Source organism: Rana temporaria, chromosome 1, assembly GCF_905171775.1.
Source record: "Rana temporaria chromosome 1, aRanTem1.1, whole genome shotgun sequence".
NCBI lineage: Eukaryota > Metazoa > Chordata > Amphibia > Anura > Ranidae > Rana > Rana temporaria.
In genome coordinates this window covers 518,159,259-518,185,697 of record NC_053489.1, presented here as the reverse complement: position 1 = coordinate 518,185,697, position 26,439 = coordinate 518,159,259, and the positions used below count along the sequence as shown (strand labels likewise).

The following is a 26,439-nucleotide window of genomic DNA, read 5'->3' as shown; positions in this document are numbered from 1 at the left end:
ATCGCAAAAACTGTCCGGGTCCTTTAGCTGCCTAAAGGTCTGGGTCTTAAGTGGTTAATGTAGGCATGCCTAGTTCCAAGTCCTTTGGATAGAAGAGGGTCCTGGACTGCCGCACTCCTTAAAACGATGTCTTCATTTGTACAAATAAAATCCAAAAACAACCAAAGCAATACAGTCAAAACGTGGTGAACAGCAAGAAAAAGGTGGCTGAAATGTTTCACATAGTTCCAAGTCCTAGGTGGTTCCACTTCCAGAAATCATTGCAAAACACTTGCCTTATATCCTGGAACAATTAGGCAGCTATTAATGTTTTAGGGACTATTTAATGTGATTAATTTTATTTATATATATATATATATATATATATATATATATATATATATATATATATATATATATATATATATATATATTATTATGCCCGGAACCCCACTTTAAAGTGATACTAAACCTGCAACAGTAAAACCAGTCTGTATATGAAGTAAAGCATTGCTTGTTATACTCACTGCAGAACCTATGGGGTTAATCCTCTGCATTGTTTTAAAAAGGCTGTTCGATCCTGCCTCGTCATCTTATAGAAAACGAATGCTCACACTTTCTGAACAAAGGACCAATTCACTCTTTTGCAGATGTTGGGGTGGGACTGTGGCAAGTAAATGGTCAGTAGTCCAGAAACGGGTTTGGTGGGCCCAAGCTGACCATTCAGAAAGCACCACACTTCTCGCTCGTGCACAGTGGAGAGCTGGCTGTGAAGCATTACAAAGTCAGTTAGCGTCCCACAGTCAAGATGGTGTTGCCAGGGACCCAAAAACCTGTGTAGTCTCTTTTTTTTTTTATCAGTTCTATCAGTTTCCAGGACCCCTGACCCTCTGTCTGAACAGTGCTAAATGGCACTGTACTGATCGCATGCACTCTCCCCAAAGGGGAAAAAAAAAACCTCCCTAGCAATACACACCAAACTGAGCATGTGCAGCCTCACTCCAAAGGCTCTGTACTATGCAGAGTCAGTGGAAGAGGAGGATCTGTACCTACAGGGTCAAACAGCCTTTTTACACAATGCAGAAGACTGTAACAAACATGCTTTACTGCATATACAGACTGATTTTACTGTTGTGGGTTTAGTAACACTTTAAGTGCAACCATTAATAGAAACTGGGTAGTCTTGTATACAAAACTAGTTTCCGGTAGCGAGGTCACGGGAATATACCATTTCAAGAGTAAAGTAAAAAAAAAATGGCCAGGGTTTAAGACTAAAGGAAGGGGGGTTGCAGGTTGGAGTGTATAAAATGCAGAGGAATACCGGTGACCAAGAGGTCAAAGTTAGTTTGAATTGCTCTTTCATGTCATTTTCCTGCACCAGCAAGTGTTTCCGGGTTCTCTATGGAATAGTTTAATTGGCAGTATGGTGGTTTTCCAATAGCTGGGTAAGCGACGTACAGTACTGCAGCGTGGGGACTACTGCTGTATAAACATAAAGCTTTATTTTTTGAGTATGGGTCAACCTTTAGGCCCCTTTGACACTGGGGCGTTATTCAAGCCACTGCAATCCCAATGTGCTGGTAAAGCACCGCTAAGACCTTAAAGTTTTAGGTTGTTTTTGCAGTGCCTCAGTGTGAAAGGGTAGAGCGTTTTTACAGCGCTTTCAATTCATTTTAATGGAGAGGGGCGTTTTTGGAGCATTTTTTTTCCAGCGCCCAAAAGCTGCTCCAAAGATGCTGCTTGCAGGACTCGGTGTGAAAGGGTCCATTGAGATGCATGGAGAGCCTTTTTATGAGTTTTAATAGTGCTATTTTTAACGCTAAAACGCTGTAAAAACGCTTCAGTGTGAAAGGGGTCTAACTGGACACATAACGCAACCATGATATCATGTTGGTAATTATAGAGGTATTATGGAGGCGATTATGGAGGTATTGGAAAATTCTTCCCAAACTTCAATTTTTCTTAAATGAGAGGTTTTGAGGCGAGTGTCTCGCACAGTATTTATGTGCAGTTTTCTGCAGCTAACAAAAACTATTTGGGTTTATTTGAAGAATATTTCTAAAATGTTTTTACCATTGGGGTTCAGAATTGTGAAAAAATGTGGTAATGTGTTCACATAATTTAAAGTATTTATGTGTATATATATATATATATATATATATAATGTATTGTGTAACATATATTTTATCTAGAAAAGTTGTTCCACTGAAAAACCTTAAACCAGTCCCACTGACTGTCAGCAATAATGATGGCTGGAGCACTGTTGCTGGGAAGAAGTTAAAAAAGTCTTGTGTGAGTGGCCCGGTGGTGCAGTTCGGTAAATTAAATTTTATGATGCTTTATGTGAATATTTAGGTGATGGTCAGTGTTTTGCATGAAAAGTTGATTCTTTCTCTTATTGGCAGAGAAGGATAGCAGAGGACAGAAGAGCTTAGCTAAACCGCTTAAGACTCAGTCTGTACCTTCTCCGCGTCAACAAGCCTCTGGAAGCAAGCAGCCTGGACTTCCTGCAGATCAGACTGTCGTCAGTGAGAATAAAGGGCAGAGCAAGACTCCAAAAGTGCCTGGAAGGCAAGCTTTTACATTTTATATAATAGAGGAAAATGCCATTTTAAATTCTTTGCAGAAGATAACCTGATTCCCTATTGGTGGAGGGTTACTTTTTTGTTTTACCATCAGGGTGGTAAAGGAGCCTTGGAGTCTAGTCAACCCACATTCCAGTGCTTCCAACAGCCTTGCGGCTAAGCCCTGTGTTCGCTCATTGCTTTGGATGCTAGATTCAGAGACGCAAGAGGTTTTCCATGTAGTTGGGGAGGTTTCTCCCTTGTTCTCGTGGTCTGTTTGCAGTCCCTGGTGTATTGTTTTTCACCCCTCCTGTATTTTCACTTTATGAACATGAAATTGAAGGTCACAGTAATTCACTTTTAGGTCACACTGTTGCCCACAGTAGGCCAGCCCAGGATAAACCCCTTCCACTAATGACATGCCTCAGCTTTTTGATAGTTTCCTAGGAAGTTGGACATCTTTCCTTAAACTCTCCTCTGGCTAACTTAAAGTAGTTGTAAACCCTCGATTTTTCACCTTAATTCATTCTGTGCATTAAGGTGAAAATCTCCTGTGCTGCAGCTGTCCCCCGCCCCAGAGCCCTTCTTTTTACTTAAGCCTCGTACATACGCTCGGTTTTCTCGGGAAGAACCAGCAAGAAAACTGCATACTGCATCTATGACAACAGTATCGCTTGATAGAGGGGACCAGATGCATAACTGGCCTGCCTACAGTCCAGACCTTTCCACCAATTGGAAATTATTGGTGCATCTTGAAACAAAAGACACGAAGACCCAGGACTGTTGAGCAATCCTATATCGGGCAAAAATGGGACAACATTCCTGTCCCAAAACTCCATCAACTGGTCCCCTCATTTTACATTGTCTTCTTAAAAGAAGAGGATACCACACCATGGTAAATTTGGCCCTGTGCTGCCATCAATTTCAAAATGTACCATATTTTATTTCTTAAAATGGTTTATTTTCTCAGTTTTAAAAATGTTCATATGTTATTCATTTTCTATGGTAAATAAAATATGGATTTGGATATCATTGCATTCTGGTATGTAGATTTTACAGTGTCCCAACTTATTTTGGAATTGGGGTTATTATATTTCTACTTGATTTTTTGTTAGACGTCATCTTGTACGTTCAAATTTGTATGCAAGGCGAATGAATTGCAGACATTAACGGTTTACTTTTCACAGAAGGCTTGATCGGGAAAGAGGTGAGGAGTCAAGCTTCCACAAAAAGGAAAGTGTCCACTTTGGTCTGACTCCAGAAGAAAGAAGAGAGAAACAAGTCATTGAGGAGTCTAAGTCTTTGTATGAGATGCAGAACAGGGATACAGAAGCATTTCCGACACTTGCTGTAAGTTTCTCAAGCATTTTGAACCTTAATCTCTGCAACTCCATAAAGACAAAATGTTACGACGGCAGAACACTGCGGCAGAGGCCTTTTAGAAAGACTGGTGTGGACCATGCTCACAGTACCGTGTTTCCCTGAAAATAAGCCTGGGTCTTATATTTTGGCAACAAAAGACACATTGGGGCTTATTTCGGGGTAAGTCTTACCATGCAATGTGCTGTCTTCGCTTCCACTCTCTCTCCTTACCTGACCGGCATCCCCAGTGTGAAACAAGTTAAAATGCTTGTCAAATCCTATAATCCACTCTCCTATAGTAGTGTATATAATGTACAATGTGTGTGTTTCTATAATTGTGCCAAATACCTTCGTTATAGCACCACTCTGCACTTCTGGGACCCGCTGGAGCTCTCTTCGCCACAATTATATTACAGAAACACACATATTGTACATTATATACTACTGTAATAGAGTGGATTATAGGCTTTTACAAGAATTTTAAACTAGGGCTTATTTTCGGGGTAGGGCTCTTATATTGAAGCCCTCCTGGAAAATAACGCTAGGTCTTATTTTTGGGGTAGGTCTTAATCTCTCTGAAACGCGGTAGTTAAACAGTGTAGAAGAAAGTGATAATTTTAGTGCAGAAGAGCCAGATCGACAACAGTAGCGACTTGGATTTCAAATAGAACTGAGACAGTCATACCTTTTCCTTTTAACGAGAATAATCGATTTTGATTTGTCATGCTTTCCGTATTTTTTTGCATGCATTGTTATTACTAAAGATCCAAGTGCTTGTTAAATGCAGCACTAGTAACAGTAATGGCTGTTGGGAAAAAAAAAAATATATAATATTTATTTTTTTTCTTCTAAAAAAAATCACTTAACCAAAACCTCAACGTTGCTTTTGTTTCTGTGCGTCATGACCAGATGAAACTAAAATGGGCACGGGCACAGACACAGGATGACTTCAGCTGACTCGAAAGGTCGGGATCGAGAGATCATTTTTTTATTTTATCATTCTACAATTATATATCTAAAAATGAAATTCAGATGTAGCCCTAACACACGAAAACATCCTAATATTGCACAAAAAAACTCTTCGCAAATCGTGCATTATTCTGGATGTCTGATATAGGACCTTATAATGTGTACATCTTGGCTGACCTCCCAATTTCAAGAAATGTCAGATTTGTTTATAGCTAATGATTAGCAATCCAATCATCTTTGTCATTCGAAACTATATAAAATTTAGAGCACTTTTTAACACTGGGAACGTTTTCTTTCCGTCCTATATAAATGATTTGTTCTGTTTTCAGGCTTCTTTAGTTGATGCCACTGCTACAAGTTCTGATGTGAAAAAGAACCCGATGGTAAATAGAGAGAAGAGTGCCAGGAGAAAGTCAGAAGATGACCAGAAGACTAAAGGTGAATCTAATACTATGGATTCCTTCATGGTTTTATACTGATAGGGTTTAATATTGCCTTTTTCTTTATTGAAAGTAATTATTTAATAACTACATCCCCATTTTTTTTTTTTTTACGTTTTTAACTTGGTGACTTGCAATATTTGTGCAGCTGCTTGTTAGTAATTTATGGTTTTTACTTTTAATTAAGCTCCCAAACTGGCTCAACCTGCAACAGTGGATGATCAGAAACCATGTGAGGTAGGTTATAGATAAAATGAGGCTATGTGTTTATAACTGCAGAGCAAGATTATGAACAAGTGTAGTCAAACAATCTAAAGAAAGGAAAAAGTTAAAGTAACCGTCATTAAGATCCCCAACCCTGTCATAAGAACCCCTTTGCAAAGTGGTTCTTCCTACTGGTTCACACATCACTACCTGGATGTACACCCAGAAGTGTGAGATACCTGCAGCAACCAGAGATCTGCAACACGGGGTCACTGGAAATGCAAGTATAAAGTTTCTTTTACAAACTGACTTTAGTTTACCTTGGATCTTATTAACCACTTAACGACCGCCTCCTGTAGATTTACTGCTACAGGGTGGCCGCTGGGTGCAGAATCATGTACATATACGTGATTCTGCATTTCTGGGAAGGGGGCACGTGGGCCCGGTTGTGCTGTGATTCATCAACGGCACATGCCGTTCACCGGGTCTCAGCCAATGATTGACTGCGCGTGGTGTTCGGCTCGGAGCTTCACTGAACAGAGCTCTGTGAATGTAAACACTGAAACGCCAAACTAAATTGGAGTTGTGTTCCATGACAGGGGATCTCGTTTGTTAATTTCCTGCTAAGGGAATAAAAACAACTAGATCCCTGGTTAAAGCACCACACAGTACACACATTTAACCCTTTGATAGCCCTGGTTGTTAACCCCTTCCTGCCCAGTGTAATTAGTACAGTGACCGTGCATATTTTTTAAGCACTGATCACTGTAATAATGACACTGGTGATATCACTGGCAGTCCCCCCTAGTGTCCATTAATGTCAGATTGCTCACTGTCCCAATATAAGTCACTGATCTCTGCTAAAAAAAAAATCCACGATATATCTCATAGTTTGTAGATGTTATAACTTTTACACAAACTTATTGGGATTTTTTTTCACCAAAGACATGTAGCAGAATACATTTTTATTAAGAGATATGTTTTATAGCAGAAAGTAAAAAAAGTGATATATATATATATATATATATATATATATATATATATATATATATATATATATATATATATATATATATATATATATATATATATATATATATATATATATATATATATATATATATATATATATATTCATTTTTTAATTGTCAGCATTTTTTTCATTTAATAAAAAATAAAGCCCAGAGATTATCAAATATTAACAAAAGAAAGCTCTATTTGTGTGAAAAAAATAAATAAAAACTTAGTTTGGGTATAGCATTGCATGACCGTGTGATTGTCAGTTAAATTGGCACAGTGCTAAATAGGAAAAAAATGGCCTGGTCATGAAGGGGGTAAAACCTTCTGGAGCTGAAGTGGTTAAATGGGTTGTGCTCTTGTTAGACTTTGGCATGAGCAATATATGTTTGTTCACATTAGTGCTGAAGGACTGAAATGGTGATAAGCTTGTGACCAGCATTGCAAAGCCACCCACAGAAGCCTGCCCCACCCAACTGCTTTTTATGTAACGTATAGGAGAAATTTGAGAAATAATTATTACAGAGTTTAACTTATTGGCTGTACAATATTTTGAGTTCAAAATTGTAAAATCTTTACAGCTGCATTGGTGCTGTTGTGTAGTGGCCCCTTGGTTGTCTTATGTTTCATATGGAAAAGGTTTCTGACCCCTGGGGTTAGATCCTCTGGTAGGTTTTTATCATCTGGCCCCCTAGTTGTGGGATTTCTTCAAGGATGGATGACAAAAACATACAACACTTTTTTATTTTTATTTTAATATTAGAAGACGGCAAAGGGTTAGAACTTCTGACATTATTTCGTTATGATGACCACTTTCAACCCAATCTCTTGTGCAGGCATTGCAGGGTTGAATGAATGAATGAATGACTTGTATAGCGCAACGCATGCGAACTGAATCGCCTCTGGGCGCTTTTCCCAGCCAGTATCTGCTTGGCTGGTGCGGTCATTTTTACCCCGTAGGATCATGAAACGCTAGGGACACACAGTCATACACACATATATACATATATACTGGGCCAATTTTGAACGAGATCCAATTTACCTACCAGCATGTCTTTGGAGTTGCAGGCAGAAGTAAAAAAATAAACGTAATCTTAACTCGAAAGTTCAACACCATGGTGTCCAACCTTTCCAGATAGAAAAGCGACAAGGGCTTTTTGTCAATTCTTTTGATTGGTAGTAGTGGTGCAACAGATCGTAAATGATCCGTGATCCGAACGGGTCACCGTATGCGGATCGGCACACCACGTGATCTGCGGAGGTCCGCTGCTGCCTTAGCCATAGGAGAGGCCGCGACTTCGGCCCAGCTCCCAGAGCGGCAGCCATCTGGGTCCACCCTGCGGCGGCCTAGGTGAGCTTAGAGCGGCGCACTGGCGTCCGGTGGTGTGTTTCATTTTAAAGTCCCACAATTCCTATTTCCCCGCCTTTCCTTATTTCTCCCTTCCTTCCCCCCCTTGTTCCCTTCCCCACTGATGCTCCCCTTCTTCCTACAAGTAATAGGGCTAGAGACTATGGCTTGGCTTACTAACCACTGTCTCACTTATAGTCCTAAGGCTACTTTGTTATTCAGTATTGCACACGTCCTATCCTTTTTCCCTCCACGTTTTCCTTCTCCTCCCCTTTTATATAAGATTACAAAACACAAATTGCCGCAAAAACACATTACATGCTTTTCTGCAGCTTCTCCATTGAAGTATATTGAACAAAAAAAAACTAAATCGCACCGTTTTGCGTTAAAAACTTCTTGCCCTTTGCAAATACGCAGCAGCTGAAAAAAAAATCATGTATGTGAACGTGTTCCATAGGAAAACATGTAAATGAACTGTAGTGTTTCTGCAAAAAGCACCAAAAAACAGAGGTGTGACCCGGCCCGCGATGTTTAGTAACATAATGGGGTTAAAGAAACAAAATAAGTACAAAAGGCAAATAATCGCTGCTGTAAGGGGTTCATTTTTTTTACTGTGGGACAGTGAAAGTGATATTTACAGTAGCGATTTGCTTTTTTGTACTATAAAGGGCTAATTTTAGTTTTTTTAACCCCATTATGTTACTGCCCGATTAATCGATTATGAAATCGGGGGGGGGGGGGGGGGGGGGGGGGGGGGGTCCAGGGCATGAATGGAAATTAAGTGCCCATTAAGCAAGCGGTTAACATTCAACATCACGGTTTTAACCTTGGTGCTTTTAAATTCTGGGCAAATTTAAATATGCAAATATTACAAGTTTTTTTAATTGAAACATTTATTTCTACGGCACTCTAAAAAAGCAGACAAAATAGAAAAATATCAGGCAACTTCAATTCATAAGAATAATTTATTGTAGGAAAACAAAAGCATTGCTTAACAAAGTGAAGGCAGACATTACAATTTGGTACAAGAGGAATCGGAGGACCCTGCTCGTTAAAGCTTACAATCTAGGAGTATTAGTGGTGTAGCATGGGATTAATTTTCATGTTTGATGCAATTATGTATTTAGATTCAACAGTGGTATATATGTAATTTTAGTTCTTTATCACATTTGATCACTTTGAATATATTTTTTAGGATATTTTGCAAGGAGGCAGCACACTTTATCTTTGTTTAATTGGGGAAATGACAATACCTAAAATATATTGTGGAATCGGCCCATTGCAACTAAATTTGCGGGTTCACAACTCCACAAACACCAAGGTCTATGGGCTTAAGAGACTTTTGCCAATTAACATGAAGCCCAGATAAAGTTTCAAAAGTGGAGAGAATATTAAGGGCTTCTTGTATGGAAGGGCCAGGGCCCTGAAGAAACCGCATTATGTCGTCAGTTTATAATGTTAAATTTCTTAGTGATGGTGCCCACATTTATTCTAACCACCTTATCTGACCGACACAGGGCTGTGGCCAGGGGCTCCATAGCGCACACAAACCATGCAGGGAAATCGGGCCCCTGTCATGTCCCGTGCCTGATCAGGAAGGTAGAGTAAAAGTGCTCCTGAGAATTTAATCTGTGCCATCGGGGGATTTATAGAGCAGCTTAATCCACTTACAAAAAATTGCCAAAGTATTCCAGTACCTTCTTCATATTTTGCCAAAAGACTCGAAGGCCTTTTCAATGTCTGAGTCCACCAATATTCTAGTATGAGAATCATCAGGGGGAAGCTGAAGATGGTTAAATACTCCTCTAAGATTTATATCGGTGGATTTGCCTAGCATGGATCCAGTTTGATCAATGTTGATTAATGAAGTAAGAACCCTCATAATCCTGGTCACGAGGACTTTTAATTAGGATTTTGAAGTTGCAATTTAGCAGGGAAATTGGTCCATACGAGGCACTATATCAGAGGTCTTTACCATTTTTTGGGAGCAAAACGATATTGGCTTGGTACATGGAGGGAGGCAGTGCTGCAGACTTTAACTTTATATTTGTGTAGAAACATGTGAAGTAGGTGTTCTCTCAAGTTGTCTGCAAAAATGGAAATACACTAAGGTTTTCCACCTCTTCCCATACGGACAGGAGGCCTTGGTTGCCCAGGGACCTTTTTTCAGTCTATCTTGCAGCCAAGTCTATCTTCACATGCAGTAGAACTACAAAAATGTTGTATAATAAAACTTACTTCCACAGTTGGAACCAAAGACACATTTTCATGGCCTTGTAGTTCAGGAAAAGCTCACCTTTGCCTTTTTATTACGGTTCTTTTTTTCATTCCAGTCTATGATGGCTCTATACTGCGCTACCAACAACACCAACTACATATTGAATATTTTATATATCTTTTGTTTACCTATTTGTTTTTAACTTAGAAAAAAAAATTACAATTTTTTTAGTGAGATAAATAGAAAATGGTGCAAATCCATTATACATATCCAGTCATCAGGTGGATCCTCCTAATGCCGTCTTATTTTCTGAGCGATCTTTATCTGCTTTGCTGCGAAAAAAGGGCTTAATGGGGCTTGCTTTTACAGAGAAAAGACCATGCGGCACGTCTAAAAATGTAAGCATGGTTTAGTTGTGTGATAAAGAACAAGTAATAAAATTTCCATTTTAACAGTTAATGTCCTTTACAGGAAATGAAAAAACCACCTGCTACCTCTGATGAAATTGTCGTCATACCTGATGTCACCACTCTTCCTACCCCTGCTGAACAGCAAACGCCCACCACAGTGCCTTCTCAACCCCCAGTAGTGACGCCTTGGTCAGGTCAGTTGGTCTCTTGACTTGTCTACTAGCTTTTATATTTCAGCGACACCTCTTGCACGATTTTCCTATAGTAGTCCTATGTCTCTTTCCACTTCCACAATGGGTTTTTTGTCTATTTTACACGACACAATCATTTTGACAAGTTTCAGAATGTAAAGCTGAGATGGAGAACTCCATTTCTCTCTTGTACATTGAGGGACACAGGACATCTTAAACCTTTAGGGTTATACTGCTAAAAACAGGAGGATTGCAAACTGTATACCAGCCCAGGATAACCCCTCCTATTACCAGAATGCCTCCATGTTTTGCTAGTGTCCTAGGAACATCACCTCTGCAGCTGTGCTGTTATGCCTAATTTTATTTATTTATTTTTTTCAATCAAGACTGCATCGTTGATGAGCGTTTTTTCTTTCATCACATTCTTTGGCACAGTTGTATTTGGGACTATTGACCTATCCTCTACTATTAGTCTGTCCCATCCTCGTGGGCTCTGTTGGCTGTCTCTGGACCCTCTGCTCTTTTAACTGAGGTTTTTACCGCAGTCGTACAAGACTTTAACTAACTTCCCCAATTATTTGCAGACATTGATTAGAGAGGCCATAAGCATGTTCCCACGCCTTCATTTGGAGATTCTTTATTTGATTTGCCCATAACCGTCATGTCTTGAGCCACCAGCTTCAGAGATTCAGATTTTGAGTCGTTCAAGTTCTTGACTGATGACCTTATCTCTGCTATTACTCTCAAACTAAAGGGGACAGTTTTGGCTCCAGTTGATGTGGTGCACGCCACTCTTAAGATGGAGGATCTGAGGTTGCTTCTACTAGTTCTCTTCAAATTTTTGGTCGTTTAAACTCCTAAAGCCGCAAAGGACTCTGCTTTTGCACCCACTCTGCAAACTTTTAGGACACAAGCGATAAACAATCAGAGACCCTTTTCTGGCACTCTGTTCTATCTGGTGGTTTCTGCCCTTCATGCATTTGTATTATGGTTGGTCTTAAATGTGAAGAACACATGGTTCAGTTGTGACGGATACCAGAAACCTTCTGTCTAATTTCCTGCATGTGTCCGTGCATATGCATAGGGCACTTTAGCTAAAGTGCTGGACTGCAGAACCCTTGTGTAAATCACTTTAGATTCACATGGCTTTCCAAGGGACCACATTCTTTCAAGTCCAGATGCACTTTGCTAGATCTGCAACTGTTTTAGGGTTTTCTAGGCTTTTCTGCTTCAACAGTTTTAGACTGGGAAACTATTCAGAGTTCTACCAGATGGATGTTTCAGTCTCATTTGATGCCAGCTTTGGGTATAAGGTCCTTTTAAGCAGCACTTCTAGCTGTAGGTAGTCCCTAGTTGCCTAGTTTTATTGGGCTTGTTAGCATTTGTTGCTCAACCCTTACTTGGGCTACTTTTGGGCATCCTGTAGGTCCCACAGTAGACAAAAAAAAAAGTTTTTTTTTGGCATTAAGTGTTTTACTTCTTGAAGGTCTGGATTTAGATCTGCATGAGACCCAAGTAATCATAAATGTACCCTGTGTCTTGTTATGTACTCCAATAAAAGTTGGATTTTTGGTTTACCTGTAATATATTTTTTTTGTCTACTTCCACAACAGGACAGTAAACTGCATACTGCATTAAAGTGGTTGTAAACCTAGACAGGAAAAAGAATAAAGGCTTGCAAGACAAAGGCACAATGAGCTAGCATGCACAGCATACTAGCTAATTATGTAATGCTCACCTGAGATTGAAGCCCCCGTTGCGGTGCCCGTACACAGCAGTGGCCGGCGACATCGTTCTGGGTATCGCTGTGATTGGCCAGAGCCGCGATGTCGTCACTCCCGCATGCGAGCGGGAGCCGCTGGTAACGGCACACTCACTGAAGCAATGGCACGCACGTGCCGTTGCTTTAGTGCACGTGTGCTAATGACGTCGGCACATGCAGATACAGGGGATATCTCCTAAACCGTGAAGGTTTAGGAGATATCCTGGGTAGCTATATATAAGCCTTATTATAGGCTTGCGTGTATCAAAAAATTGATTTGTAAGGGTTTACAACTACTTTAAGACTGAGGCGTTTTTCAGGCGCTAAAGGGCTAAAAATGGCACCTGAAAAATGCCTCCCCTGCAGCCCCAGTGTGAGAGCCCGAATGCTTTCACACTGGAGTGGTGTGCTTGCAGGACGTTAAAATAATAATAAAATAAAAAAAAAGTCCTGCAAGCAGCATATTTCAGCCGCTAGCGGGGGTTAAAATGGCCCCGCTAGTGTCTGAAAAGCGACACTATTACAGTGGTAAAGCGCCCCCGCCCCAGTGTGCAGTACTATTAATAGTTTAATAGTTTTAAAGGAGTTGACCTTTAGAAGAAGGAAAGCAGCCATGTTAAGTCATTTGGTTAAAGTAATTGTAAAGTGTGTGTATATGTGTATATGTATATGTATATGTATATATGTGTATATATATATATATATATATATATATATATATATATATATATATATATATATATATATATATATATATATATATAATATATACCTTGTACTTGCCTCCCCATGCAAAAAAAAATGGTAATGCTGATCATTTAGCATACCACAAGCTTTGTATCTGCAATTTTTGTTGGCCAATATGTATTCTGTACATATTTTTGGTATACAAAAATCCCAATAAGCGTTCTGGTTTACACAAAGTATGGGTATTTTTTGTTTTGTTTGTTTTTTTTACTAGTAATGGCAGCGATCACGACTTATAGCAGGATATTGCGGCGGCATAGAATGCATTCGGTAAAAAATCTTACAACCACTTTACTCGCTTTTCAAATGAAATGGCTGACATTTCTTTTATATTGTAGGTATTTTAGCACAGGCAGCAGCTTGTGAAGAAGCTGCGCCCGACTCTGCTGAGTTGCAACCTCAGGTGACATCAACATTCGAACCACTTCCAGTTTCAATGCCAGCAGTTAGCCAGCACTTACTGCCAATGCCTCAGACCCTGAGTCTGTACCAAGATCCTCTATATCCCGGATTCCCTGTGAATGAAAAGGGGGAGAGAATTACTTCGCCACCCCCCTATTCCTACTGTAAAAACGGAGATGATCTCCCGAGTGGTAAGTCAAGTTGTAGCAGGCATTTTCAGCCTGTAGCTATAGCCTACCAATAAAGGAAACCTTAGAAACGTGTGCATATTTACATTTTTCCCCCCTCTTTTTTTTGTTTGTTTTTTAGATAAAAGCATCCTTCATTTCTTCTATAATCTTGGCATTAAGGTTAGTTTTTTCTTTCTAAAATGGTTGCCTGGTTTGAGGTGTATTGTGTGTTTGCTGATTCTGTGTGCTGGGTGAAAAAAACTATCTGGCTATTTTCTGGATGTGTTATATTATCATGTTAAAAAGCCTGTAGTCTTTGAAATAAAATTGCTGTAAAGCCTGTGGATTAAAAAGGAAACTATGCTTTAAATTTCAGTGAAAATTGGAAAGTCTGTTCAGATGACAGGCCCATACCACCTTGATAAATTTATATAAACTGACTGAAAAACATTTTAAGAAAAAAAAAAAAAAAAAGAATAGAATACTATTTCATAAACATTTTTTGCCCACTATTTATTTTACCCCATTTTATACAGGTGTTGAAGGAATCATTTATTTTAATAAAAGGTCTATTTTCACCACATTAGTCAAGTATATCTAAACCCAAGAACAAATGTTTCAGCTTACGAGATATAGTGGATGTATTTTGTTTTTCTTTGTTCTTTAACTTTTTTTTTTTACCTGGGTATCCTGACAGTACACACTTTGTACTAGGACAGTAATGGCGAACCTTGGCACCCCAGATGTTTTTGGAACTACATTTCCCATGATGCTCAACTACACTGCAGAGTGCATGAGCATCATGGGAAATGTAGTTCCAAAACATCTGGTGTCCCAAGGTTCACTATCCTAGTGTCAGGGCTGGGCTCTTGGCAACTACCTTCTCTGTGCTCAGGCTGCTCAGCTGTCGGATTGTCCGCAATCGTTGATCCTCAGTGGCTCACCTGATTATTATTTGCTCGTCAGTCCTGCCTACAGCCAGCCCCTTCTGGCTATTTAAACTTCCTTGGTCATTCCTTTCCTACCCTCTGCTGGTCAACATATCTGGAAGTTTTCTGCTGTGTTCCTGTGAGAGACTTTGCCCGGCTGACATCCTTTCTGGTCCTGTTCTTCTGCCTCACTGGTTTCCTGATTACTGGCTTGTCTGACTACCTGCATTGGCTTCTGATTCCTGGCTTATGTTTTGATTACATTAACTGATCTGTACCGATACATTAAAAGGTGTAATTTTTACTGCATTTCTGTCTGTCAGATTCATGGTTCCTGAAACCTAGGATGACAAATGTTAGGACCCCACTTTTTTCCATCACCCAACCATATACAAGCAGAAATGAAGAGCCTATTTGCATCTAAATGATTTGATTGATAAATGTCCTCCTTTTGTCTGCCCCTTTTCCCATGTGTGTATACATATATTTATATGTACAGTTGTGCTCATAAGTTTACATACCCTGGCAGAATTTATGATTTCTTGGCCAGAGACTATGAATGATGACGCAAAAACTTTTCTTTCACTCATGGTTGGCGTTGGCTGAAGCCATTTATTATTAATCAACTGTGTTTCCTCTTCTAAATTATAATGGCAACAGAAACTCCCCAAATGACCCTGATCAAAAGTTTACATACCTCCGTTCTTAGTATTGCCCCTTTAACATCAATGACAGCTTGAAGTCTTTTGTGGTATTTGTGGATGGGGCTCTTTATCTTCTGAGGTGGTAAAGCTGCCAATTCCTCTTGGCAAAAAGCCCCCAATTCCTGTTAATTCTTGGGCTGTCTTGCATGAACTGCACGTTTTTGAGATCTCCCCCAGAGTGGCTCAATGATATTGAGGTCAGGAGACTGAGATGGCCACTCCAGAACCTTCACTTTATTCTGCAGTAGCCAATGACAGGTCGACTTGGCCTTAAATCATTGTCATGTTGGCATGTCAAAGTACGTCCCATGCGCAGCTTTCTGGCTGATAAATACTAATGTTCCTCCAGTATTTTTTGATAACATACTGACTGCATTCATCTTGCCAACAATTTTGACCAAACTTCCTGTGCCTTTTTTGTAGCTCTCAGATCCCCCAAAACATCAGCGATCCACCTCCGTACCTTTCATCATAGGCCTTGTTGAGTCCTCTCCAAATGTAGCGTTTATGGTTGTGGCCAAAAAGCAAAATTTTGCTCTCATCGCCCCAAATGACTTTTTGCCAGAAGGTTTGAGGCTTGTTTCTGTGCTGTTCGGCGTATTTGTAAGCGGGATACCTTGTGGCATTTGCGTAGTAATGGCTTTCTTCTGGCAACTCGACCATGCAGCCCATCTTTCTTCAAGTGCCTCCTTTTATTGTGCATCTTGAAACGACCACACGACATGTTTTCAGGGAGTCCTGTATTTCACCTGAAGTTATTTGTGGGTTTTTCTTTGCATCCGAACAATTTTCCTGGCAGTTTTGGCTGAAATTTTAGTTGGTCTACCTGACCGTGGTTTGTTTTCAACAGAACCCCTCATTTCCCACTTATTGATTAGTTTGAACACTGCTGATTGGCATTCTCAATTCTTTGGATATCTTTTTAAATCCCTTTCCTGTTTTATACAGTTCAACTACCAGATCACAGATGAGGGTGGTTACCTTTTAATAGCCATTCAAACCCCTTTGTGTCAACTTGTGTGCATGTTATTAGGCCAAAATCACCAGGGTATGTAAACCTTTTGATCAGGGTCACTTGTGTAGTTTCTGTCATGATTTAAAGAGTAAACACAGTTGATTTATAATGGCTTCAGCCAAATAGTAACCATGAGTGAAAAATGTATGTGTCATCCATGTTCTCTGAAAAATGGCCAAGAAATCATAAATTCTGCCAGGGTATGTAAACTTATGAGCACAACTGTATATGCATATGTGTGGATGTAGGTGGGGTAGTGGCGCAGAGATGAGTCTTACGTTTTTTCCTAAAGGCCCGATGGTTTTCTTCCATGCGGATGTTTGTGGGCAGAGCGTTCCATAGCCGTGGTCCTTGGACTGCAAATCTTCGTTCTCCCTTTGATTTGTAGCGGGACTTGGGGATGTGGAGGTTTTGGTTAGTTGATCGGAGAATGCGATTAGGGGTGTAATGCTTTATTTTGTCAAGTATTGAGGAGCTTTTCCTTGTGTGCACCTGTGGGTAAGACAGAGGGTCTTTAATGTGATCCTATCCTTTACGGTTAGCCAATGAAGGGTCCTCAGTGATGGGGTGATGGATTCCCATGTTTTTTTCCCTATTACCAGTCTGGCTGCCGTGTTCTGGACGACTTGTAGACACAAAATCTGATATTTAGGTAGGCCAATATAGAGGGAGTTTGCGTAGTCGAGTCGGGAATTGATGATGGTTCCAACTACTACTGCTAGTTCTTCTTTTGGGATGAAGAGGATGAGTCTACGCAGCAGCCGGAGGAGATGGTGGGATCCACTGACTACTGATCCTATTTGTGCATCCATCGACATTTCAGAGTCAAAGATGACTCTGAGACTTTTGACTTTGGTGCTTGGGGTGATCATCTGTCCAAGGATGGTGGGTGGTGTCCATGAAATCTCAGCTTTTGTCTTTTGGTTTGCGTGGAGAAGAAGTTCTGTCTTGGATCCATTGAGTTTGAGGGAGCTCTCAGTCATCCAATCATCCATCAATGCGAGGCATTTTTCTAGACAGTTATATTGGTCTTTTTTCCCAGTGATGTGAAAGTAGAGTTGAGTGTCGTCGGCGTATGAGTGGTAGCACAGGTCCTGTTTACTGATGATTTTGAGGAGTGGGCGAAGGTAGATGTTGAAGAGCACGGGTGACAGGGGTGATCCTTGAGGGACTCCGCAAAAAATTGCGCAAGTTTTAGAGGAGAAGGCTCCTAGTTTTACTGTCTGGGAACGATTTTCTAGGAAGGATGCGAACCAAGGTAGATCTACGTCTGTGACTCCTGCTTCTTTAAGGTGAATGAGTAGAGTTTTGTGGTCTACAGTGTCGAATGCTACACTGAGATCCAGCAGCACCAGGAGACAGATTCTCCGTCATCTGCAGCTTCGAGGGCATAATCCCATACTTTTTAGAAGTGCTGTTTCAGTGCCATTGCCTGGGCGGAAACCTGATTGAAGTGGGTCCAGGAGTTTGTGTGAAGAGGGGTGTGTTACTTTAAATCAGCTTTCAGAGCTCTCCTCAATGAGCTCTGCAGAGTCTCTTCAGCTCTCCACCCCCTTTTTTTTTTCTGACGGCTCAGACAAGCTTTATAAATTCTGCACTTTGATCTGATGTAGAGAAGAGAACTGCAGATAAACACATACAACGTATGTAGGTGGATTTGCTTCATCTCTGTGTATCAATGGAGGCCAGGTTCACTGGGTCTATGTAAGGGTTTACAACCACTCTAATGCCGCGTACGGTCATTTTTTGAAGTGATGAAAAAAAACGACATTTTTGAAACTTCATTTTCAAAAACGATGTAGCATACACACCATCGTTTTTCAAAATGCTCTAGCAAAGCGATGTTACGTTCAGCACGTATGACGGCACTCTGTTCCATTGAAGCTCGCTTCATAACTTGCTTCTGAGCATGTGCGGGTTTAAAAACGTCGTTTTCAACGTCATTTTGCCCACACACTATCATTTTAATTGACACAAAAAACGACATTTTGAAAAATGACACAAAAAATTCGAGCATGTTCGAAATTTTTTTTGGTCGTTTTTCTGAAGACATAAAACAACGTTTTCCCCACACACTATCATTTTAAATGACATTTTCAAAAACGTCATTTTTTTTCATCACAAAAAATGACCGTCTGTATGCGGCATTACTTTTACTTCAGCTCAAGAAGCACGCATACGAATTTTAGTTCCCGTGGCCTGGATAGCCGAATATGAACCACGTTATATTTGAGTGTGAGAATTTTCAGGCTAATGGCTGCTATTTGTGTCAAGTCATAGTAAGCAGCTGTAAATATAGTGTGCTCACTTTGTTTCTTTTTTAGCAACTTTAGCATGTGCAAGAAACTAATCTAACAATAGTCACAATATCGATTTTTTTTGTTACTTTTAATTTCATTGCATTAATTTAAATATTCACATTTTAGTTTCTTTCTAATTTTTTGTTTTTCAGGCTTACACATGTCCAATGTGGCCCCCGCATTTATATTTGCATCCTCTTCATCAAGCGTACCTAAATGTGTGCCGGATCTATCCAAATATTCCTGTTTACCCTCAAAACAGTTGGATGCAGGACACCACTGTAAACCAAAATGAACCAGACCCTTCACTGTCCGTACACCAGAATGAAGTGAGAAATGATAACCAGGTTCTGCAGCCTGCTATTCTATGCTCTTCATCGCCTCTTGCACCATCTGTCCAAACTTCTGTAGCAGGACAAGTTCCATCTCAATTTAATGAATCTGAGGATAAGCAGCAGTTCCAGCCAGGGTTAAATGACTTTGAAGGCGCACAACCAAGCGAGACAATATTCCCACAACCTCACTTTGGGCAAGCCTCTTACATGGGACATCTTCCAGTAGCTCCTCAAGTTTTTCCGCAAGTGTGGTATGGATATCCATATCAAGGATATGTTGAAAACCCAGTCGTACAACATAATGTGTTTATTACCCCTCAGAGTACAAATGTGCCTGACAACACTTTATTTGTTGATGTTGCTGAAAGCCACACAGTCGAAAGAGCTATAAAGCAGCCCCAAGAGCTAGTGAATGAAAGCAGACCAGATCAGCCTTTGTCATTTAATGTTGTTGCTACAGAGGAGCCTGGATTAAACGCCTTTCAGGTTAAACCAGGACCGCAAATAATTTTAGATAGGCCTGAAATATATGATACAAAGAGCCTTCTAGAAAAAGTGCCCGAGAACCAGGTGTCTCCATCAGTTGTATCTAAAACCCCAGAGGAAAGGAGGTCCAGCGAAGACAGAGTCTATCAGTTAGCCACAGTGACCGCATCTATAAACCCACCTGAAGACAGACCAATAAGGGCAAAAGAGGAGAGCTCAGAAGATGAGAGAGAAGTATCTAATATATTGAGTGGTGGCAGATCAAAGAACTTCTACAACCAGTCATATGGAAGCCGGAGGTTCAGAAATGAAAAATTTCATCAACCCAACAGAGGTGGCTACCAATATTCTAGAAATGAGGATGCCTGGAGGGGAGCAAGAGGCAGAGAAGATGGCTATCCACAGTACAGAAATTATAGGGGAAGGCCGAATCGCAGGCGGCCAATGGGAGATCCATATAGGCAATACCACGAATAGAAATTCTGAGTTTGTTTGTATTTATTTGGACAGTTTACTTAAGATAATAAAATACAGATTCTATTTAAAATTTGGTTTCAGGGAAAAGTGTAAAATAGATTATAGCAATAGACTATTTTTTTTTTTTTTGTCCGAATTTTGTAGTGTTTTTTTTTTTTTGTTTTGTTCTCTCTCTCAATATAGACTCACTAGTGGGGATTGTTTCAAATGTTTTCTTTATATAACTCCTCTTATGAAATGTTTAGTGTTTGTAAGAATAATGTAGATGGCTTGGCATTGGCAGATTTCTCAGTGTGTTAATGCGGTGAAGTTTATCATGCCAAATAGCGATGTCCTATTTTTAATTGCCTTAGAATACTTTAGACATTTTACAAAGCTTGGTATGATAAAATTGCTTTTGATTGTGCTTCCATTCCTAAAGGCCTTTGACTATGAGATCGCCAAACCCCTGTTTACTTTGCAGGGGTGAAACTTGAATGTTGTTCCCTATTGTGGCTTACTGTAAATATTACATTGTTTAACTACTTTTTATTTGTCGGGGAGAGCAGAAATGTGTTGCACAACTGTATGGTAATGCATGATTACTCAGTATTTGTAGCTCTCACGCCTGTGAGAAAATGGAGCCAGGGCCTATATTAGCACATGGTTTCCCTTCTAAGTGTCTGGTCTTCTGTCCCAAAATGTCATTACACAGGGCCCCTGTTTTAAAAACAAACAAAAAAAAGCGAATGACATTCATGTTGGAAATTTCTCACTGCTTTGCTACAACTATTAATGCTATTTTCAGGTGTGCCAATGTCCTGGTTATTTTCACTACCATGATCTGGCTGATGCAGAAATTTGCCTTACTGCAGATACATCTGGGGCAGGTGGGTTCATTGTAGTTTATGGTAACAGACTTTAGAAGCCCAAGCTCATGCATGTGCCTTGTCTCTGATTGTTAAAATAATTTTTCTTTCCTATAATTTTTCCAATTTTTGAATGGGTGGATCACATGGATATTGTGACAGCATTACCGCTTCCTATCGAATACCAAGAGAAGTTGCTTTTCAAGATGCATTCAGAGCATTTTCAATGCATGCAATGCTGCAGGTGTTTGGGGAAGTCTTATACAGTTTGTGCACAGGCAGTAAAATAAACTCCATAGATATTTAAGGATGCAAGTATATGACCTGTTATCTTGAGCTGCCATCTCTTCTGTTACTGTTTGGCAAAACTCTCAGCACAAAGGAGTCACTGGACATATATGGTAGCTATGTACACTGTTCAGGAAACTAAAAGTGTAGAACAAGGTATAATATTTGAGGGAGTAAAGACGCTGTTTACAGTTTTTGCGTTTTATGCTCTGCCACATTACCCTTAATTGCCTTGTTACCATAGAGTTGTGTGAGCTTTCTCTGCAAATACAGCTAAGCTCCAGACAGGATTCCACAGCTGGCCATTTAAACATAGAGATGCATTAATATCAGGTCTTGGGTAAGAAAAAATGTTTCCCTATTGTAAACTTAATAGCCTGCTATTCACAGCTTGATTGTGTAATTGGGGGGAACTGACATATGCACAGTTGAATTGGTATACCTAATAAACTGATAGCTGCTAGCAATAACTTAAAGCTACAGAAACAAAATTGACGTCTTGAGCTTTGGCACAAGACACATGAAAGTAAATGGATGCTACACTTTGCACTGATGTATCAAAAAGATGTCTAAGAATTTAAAGTGTTTTATTTTAACTATATAGATAAAAATTGCTCCTTAGTATGTTCTACTGTTTTTTTTTTTTTTTAAAGATTGATAGAATTTAACATTTATGTATTTTTTCTCTTTTTTTGTTTGTTTTGCTATACTGATATTTAATTTCCTGATTCCCATACCCTGTTATTGCTTCTGTTAAGGGTGTTTTGTTTTTGTTTTTTTTTGGTTGTGGTGGACTCTTGAATGTCTATTTTTCATTATGATTGCAAATTTAAAATGTACTCAAGACGCATTGTTTCCAGGGATGGTTATTCTTTATATATCCTGAGTGCAGTGTGTTTTTAGAGCAGCTTTGCTCTCATGTTTACAGGTTGTTTGTCTTCTATACTTGTAAATAAAAAAAATAGATTTAACATGTATTCTTGTGCATGGATAAATTTGACTTGTCAATGTTTTCATTTTTATAGAAACCTTTCTTTCTGTGCTGGTTTGTCTTGTTTATATTCTGTCTTAAAGCAAAATGTTGGTAAATAAAACCTTTCTAGAATGTGCTGTTTTTTTTTTTTAAACAGGGGTCTATATAAACATATAAATTGGTACTGTAACCACCATGAGCAGATAATATATAGTTGGGGTTTTATAGGGGGGGGGTGTTTGGCTCCACAAGAAGTAATTTGCTAATAGAAGTCGGATACACACACAATTATATTTATATATATATATATATATATATATATATATATATATATATATATATATATATATATATATATATATATATAATTTTGTGTGTGTTTTATAGAAGGTGGATACATTTACTGGCCAAGCACCAGCTGCTGTTCGTGGAATGCTCTCAAGGCGCTGGTGTTTGTCTTTTCAGCCCAGTCTGTCAGTAAAATGGTGGAAATACTGCACTTGAGAGGCGCGGCTGGCACAACCTCAGTAAAATTTTGGGAGCTATCTATCCCTATGAAATCCAGGCTCCCAGATTCTGATAAGCCCCCTGTCCGCAGACCCCGTCAGCCAACGGCCAGGGTTGTCGGGAAGAGGCCCTTGTCCTCAACATGGGGACAAGGTGCTTTGGGGTGGGGGGCCCGCAGGGCCTGGTATGCTCTTGGAGGGGGGAACCCATGCTGGGTTTTTTATTTAAAATTTGGCATTGAGTTCCCCCTCATGATTCATACCAAACACAGTGGACACAGTGCACTGCGAATTTTGCCTGCAGTTATGTGCAGATAGCTGCGCCAAATTGTTCCTGGACGCAGTCAATTTTATTTTTTCTATCTGCACCAAACCACAGCTAAACGCAGTGTGTGAATGGGGGCCATAGGAAAGCATTGTGTGCTTTTTAGCTGTGGTAGATAACTTGAGAATCCGCAGCTAAAAGCACCATTCTATCCGTTCGTGTGAAAGGGGCCTTAAGTCTGTCCTGTCTACCTCCAGTGTATCTACACTAAAGGTAAGTGTTTAAATGTTGTTCAAAGTCACCCACACCCTTGCAAATAAGAACATAAATGCATTCTGACACCATTTGTGCTTTTCTGGACTTGTGGGAAAAAAAATGTAGTGTTGCTGCCCCTGCACTGGCGACATCCAGCATATGTAGAATTCATGGTTTTGTCTACAAGTTTATTTTGTAAGCCATGCTATCCATTTGGTTGATAATACTGTTTTCATCTTGGCTGTTATACTGACACATACTGTATATGTATTGTTGTGATCTTTTGAAATTTTAAACAAATATCATCCCTCTGAGGAAGACTTAAATAGTCAAAACATGCTGGAAAGTTTTAAGAATGCAAGGGAATACAAGCAAGAAAGGGATTACTTACATTAAAAAAAAAAAGACTGGAAATGCACATAGTCAGGTCCAGTGGGAGCATTATAGACCATCCCTAGACCTGCTTATGTTAAACAAACATTCAAAATGAAGAATCAATTCTAGTCTCAATCAATCAATCATGGCAATTGTTTGCTGTTTATTTATTGGACACATATTTTCGCATTCCAGTCCATCAAGACTTTCAAAAATATCTTTCGGTTTGTGGTGGACTGGTTACATTTCTAGTTCTGAGGCCTTCCAATGTCTCCAAGAACACTCACAAAAAGTCTTGCTGCCAATAAGAGAAAGGTTGAAGGAACAAAGCTCAAAACAAAATATTCTGTTTTAAGCCAGAAAAATTCATATTCTTACACTTTACAATATCTTATTAGAAATCCTGTAAGGTTTCAGATGGATCCCACGTTTCGTGAAACCGTGTCTTCAGCTGGCTCAAAGCATAATTTTCCTGGTGGCAGTTATCTTGAAACATCATTGCTAGTACTGACTTACCTTCCAGCAGTCCAATGCCTGAACATACTTGGAACTCTGCCATACCAATGGTGAAATGGGCTCATTAGTATTCTCATCCTCTACAGAATTACTTTTTATTTTATGGGAGGGATTATGCAGCTGATTCGTATCACCAACATAGCGATAGGCTGTACCCAGATAATGCACAAGACACCACAATCTTTCAGAATACCTTCCAATTATGCCTGTCTTTTAAAGGGGGACTACTTCCCCTTTTCTGGTAGTTGTCCCCCCTTTTCTGCCCCCCCCCTTTGGTGTCATCTGACACCTTTAAGGGGGGGAATACCTGTCTAATGCACGTATTTTCTCCCACTTCTGGCGATAGATCGCTGCAGATTCTGCGGTGATCTACGCCATGTCTTCTGGGAGACACACAGGTTCCAGAAGACAGCAGGGACACGCAGCATGACATGCGCAGTAGGGAACCAGGCTGAGGGACTGAACGGCTTCAGGTGAAGACATTGCGGGCACCCTGGACAGGTAAGTGTTCAAATATTAAAAGTCAGCAGCTGCTGTATTTATAGCTGCTGACTTTTTTTTTGGGCGGAACTCCGCTTTAAGAGGATTTGTGAGCTCACTTTCAAGACTGTATGGGGCACAGGGTTACTATCCGTTATGAGTGACAGATTTAGTATTAAAAATCCTACAGTCAAGAACATCTTTCAGGGCACTCATATTTTCTCCTTTAACCACTTGCCGCCCGCCAATATTGATGTCGGCAAAGTGGCTGTAAAATCCTGACTGGACATCATATGACTTCCTCAGGATTCTGGGGCGCGCATCGCGGCGATCGTTGTTGCAGGGTGTCAGTCTGATCACCGATCTCAGTAAAGAGTCTCTCACGGAGGCTCTACCACGTGATCAGCCGTGTCCAACCACGGCTGATCACGATGTAAACAGGAAGAACAGTTGATGGCTCTTCCTCACTCGCGTCTGTCAGACGCGAGGAGAGCCGATCGGCGGCTCTCCTGACGGGGGGTTTGCACTGATTATTTATCAATGCAGCCTCCCCCTTCGGATCGCCACACTGGACCACCAGGGAAGCCCACCCTGGCAGGGGCGGATTGACAACTCATGGGGCCCCCGGGCAATATAAGATTATGGGGCCCTCGGGCTTACAGATGGCCACCACGCCAGGACACAGTGCAGAGGCGGGGCAGCTAAAATCTCGGGATTTTCACATCAAAAGCATGTCGGTTTCAGACAGATCTAAAAAAAAAAAAAAAAACTGATTTTTTTTTTACATGCTGTCCCTGGTTTTACTGAGCCTGGCAACCCTGATGGGGCCCTCGGGCAGTGGCCGAGTGCCTCAATGGTCAGTCCGCCCCTGCACCACCAGGGAAGGGCAAACTAAAAAAAAAAGTCTGAAAAAAAAAAAGCATAAAAAAGATGCCAATCGGTGCCCACAAATGAGCACTGACTGGCAACATGGGTAAATCAGTGCCACCCCACCCATGCCCATCTGTGCCACCCATAAGTGCCCATCAGTGCCGCATACCAGTGCCACCTTATCTGTGCCCACCAGTACTACCTCATCATTGTCCATCAGTGCCCGTAATTGAAAGAGAAAACTTAATTATTTACAAAAAAATTAACAGAAAAAAAATCAGTCTTTTTTTAGTTGTTGCGCAAAAAAAATAAAAAATCGCAGAGGTGATCATATGCCACCAAAAGAAAGCTCTATTTGTGGGGAAAAAGGATGCCAATTTTGTTTGGGTACAGTGTAGCATGACCACGCAAGTGCGACAGTGCTGAAAATTGGCTTGGGCGGGAAGTTGCGTAAGTGCCTGGTATGGAAGTGGTTAATCCAGGGATCAAGAGTATTGTTGCAAAAGGATAGCCATGTGACATGTCAAGAGGCAAAGTGGAACCATGAGCTGGAAACTAAAAAAAAAGAAATGCATCCAATATCGCCCAAGCCAGTGAACCTTGACACCCCAGATGTTTTGGAACTACATTTCCCATGATGCTCTTGCACTCTGCAGTGTAGTCGAGCATCATGGGAGATATGTAGTTTCAAAACATCTGGGGTGCCAAGGTTCGTCATCACTGGCCTAAGCCATTTACATTCCTGAAATCAGATTAATTACAAAGTGTATGAACTAATGCTCAAGTAGGAGTCGACACAATTACATGTTGTAATTATCTTTCTAGGACACCTTTTCTGTCAGCAGAGGAAGTAGGTTTTCTTCATCACCCATAGGGGTTATAGCTGGGATATATACTTCCACTAACTAACCCTCCTAATTGCCAAATGTAAGTCAAAAGAACACTCAGTAACAGCAGTGGTCCTGTATTGGCTGAGGATTGCCTAATTTCAGCCCGGCACCTCTGGTCTTGCATTACTAAATCTGCCATGTTCA

The 26,439-nt window shown here is 40.3% G+C and overlaps 1 protein-coding gene across 2 annotated transcripts in view; it reads left to right on the top strand.

The window, feature by feature from the left end:
- OTUD4 (OTU deubiquitinase 4) overlaps nt 1-22,270 on the top strand; it is a 73,938-nt gene extending 51,668 nt beyond the window's left edge. Inside the window, exons 12-20 of one of the 2 annotated variants that reach the window (XM_040331615.1) lie at nt 2,172-2,296; nt 2,385-2,550; nt 3,734-3,893; nt 5,204-5,312; nt 5,502-5,551; nt 10,573-10,705; nt 13,550-13,804; nt 13,923-13,963; nt 18,884-22,270. In XM_040331615.1, the coding sequence (XP_040187549.1) occupies nt 2,172-2,296; nt 2,385-2,550; nt 3,734-3,893; nt 5,204-5,312; nt 5,502-5,551; nt 10,573-10,705; nt 13,550-13,804; nt 13,923-13,963; nt 18,884-20,029 (2,185 nt within the window). In that variant the 3' untranslated portion in view covers nt 20,030-22,270. Of the gene's footprint in view, nt 1-2,171; nt 2,297-2,384; nt 2,551-3,730; nt 3,894-5,203; nt 5,313-5,501; nt 5,552-10,572; nt 10,706-13,549; nt 13,805-13,922; nt 13,964-18,883 lie in introns of both variants that reach the window. The other variant, XM_040331607.1, reaches the window with a different exon arrangement.
- The last annotated feature ends 4,169 nt before the right edge of the window (nt 22,271-26,439 follow it).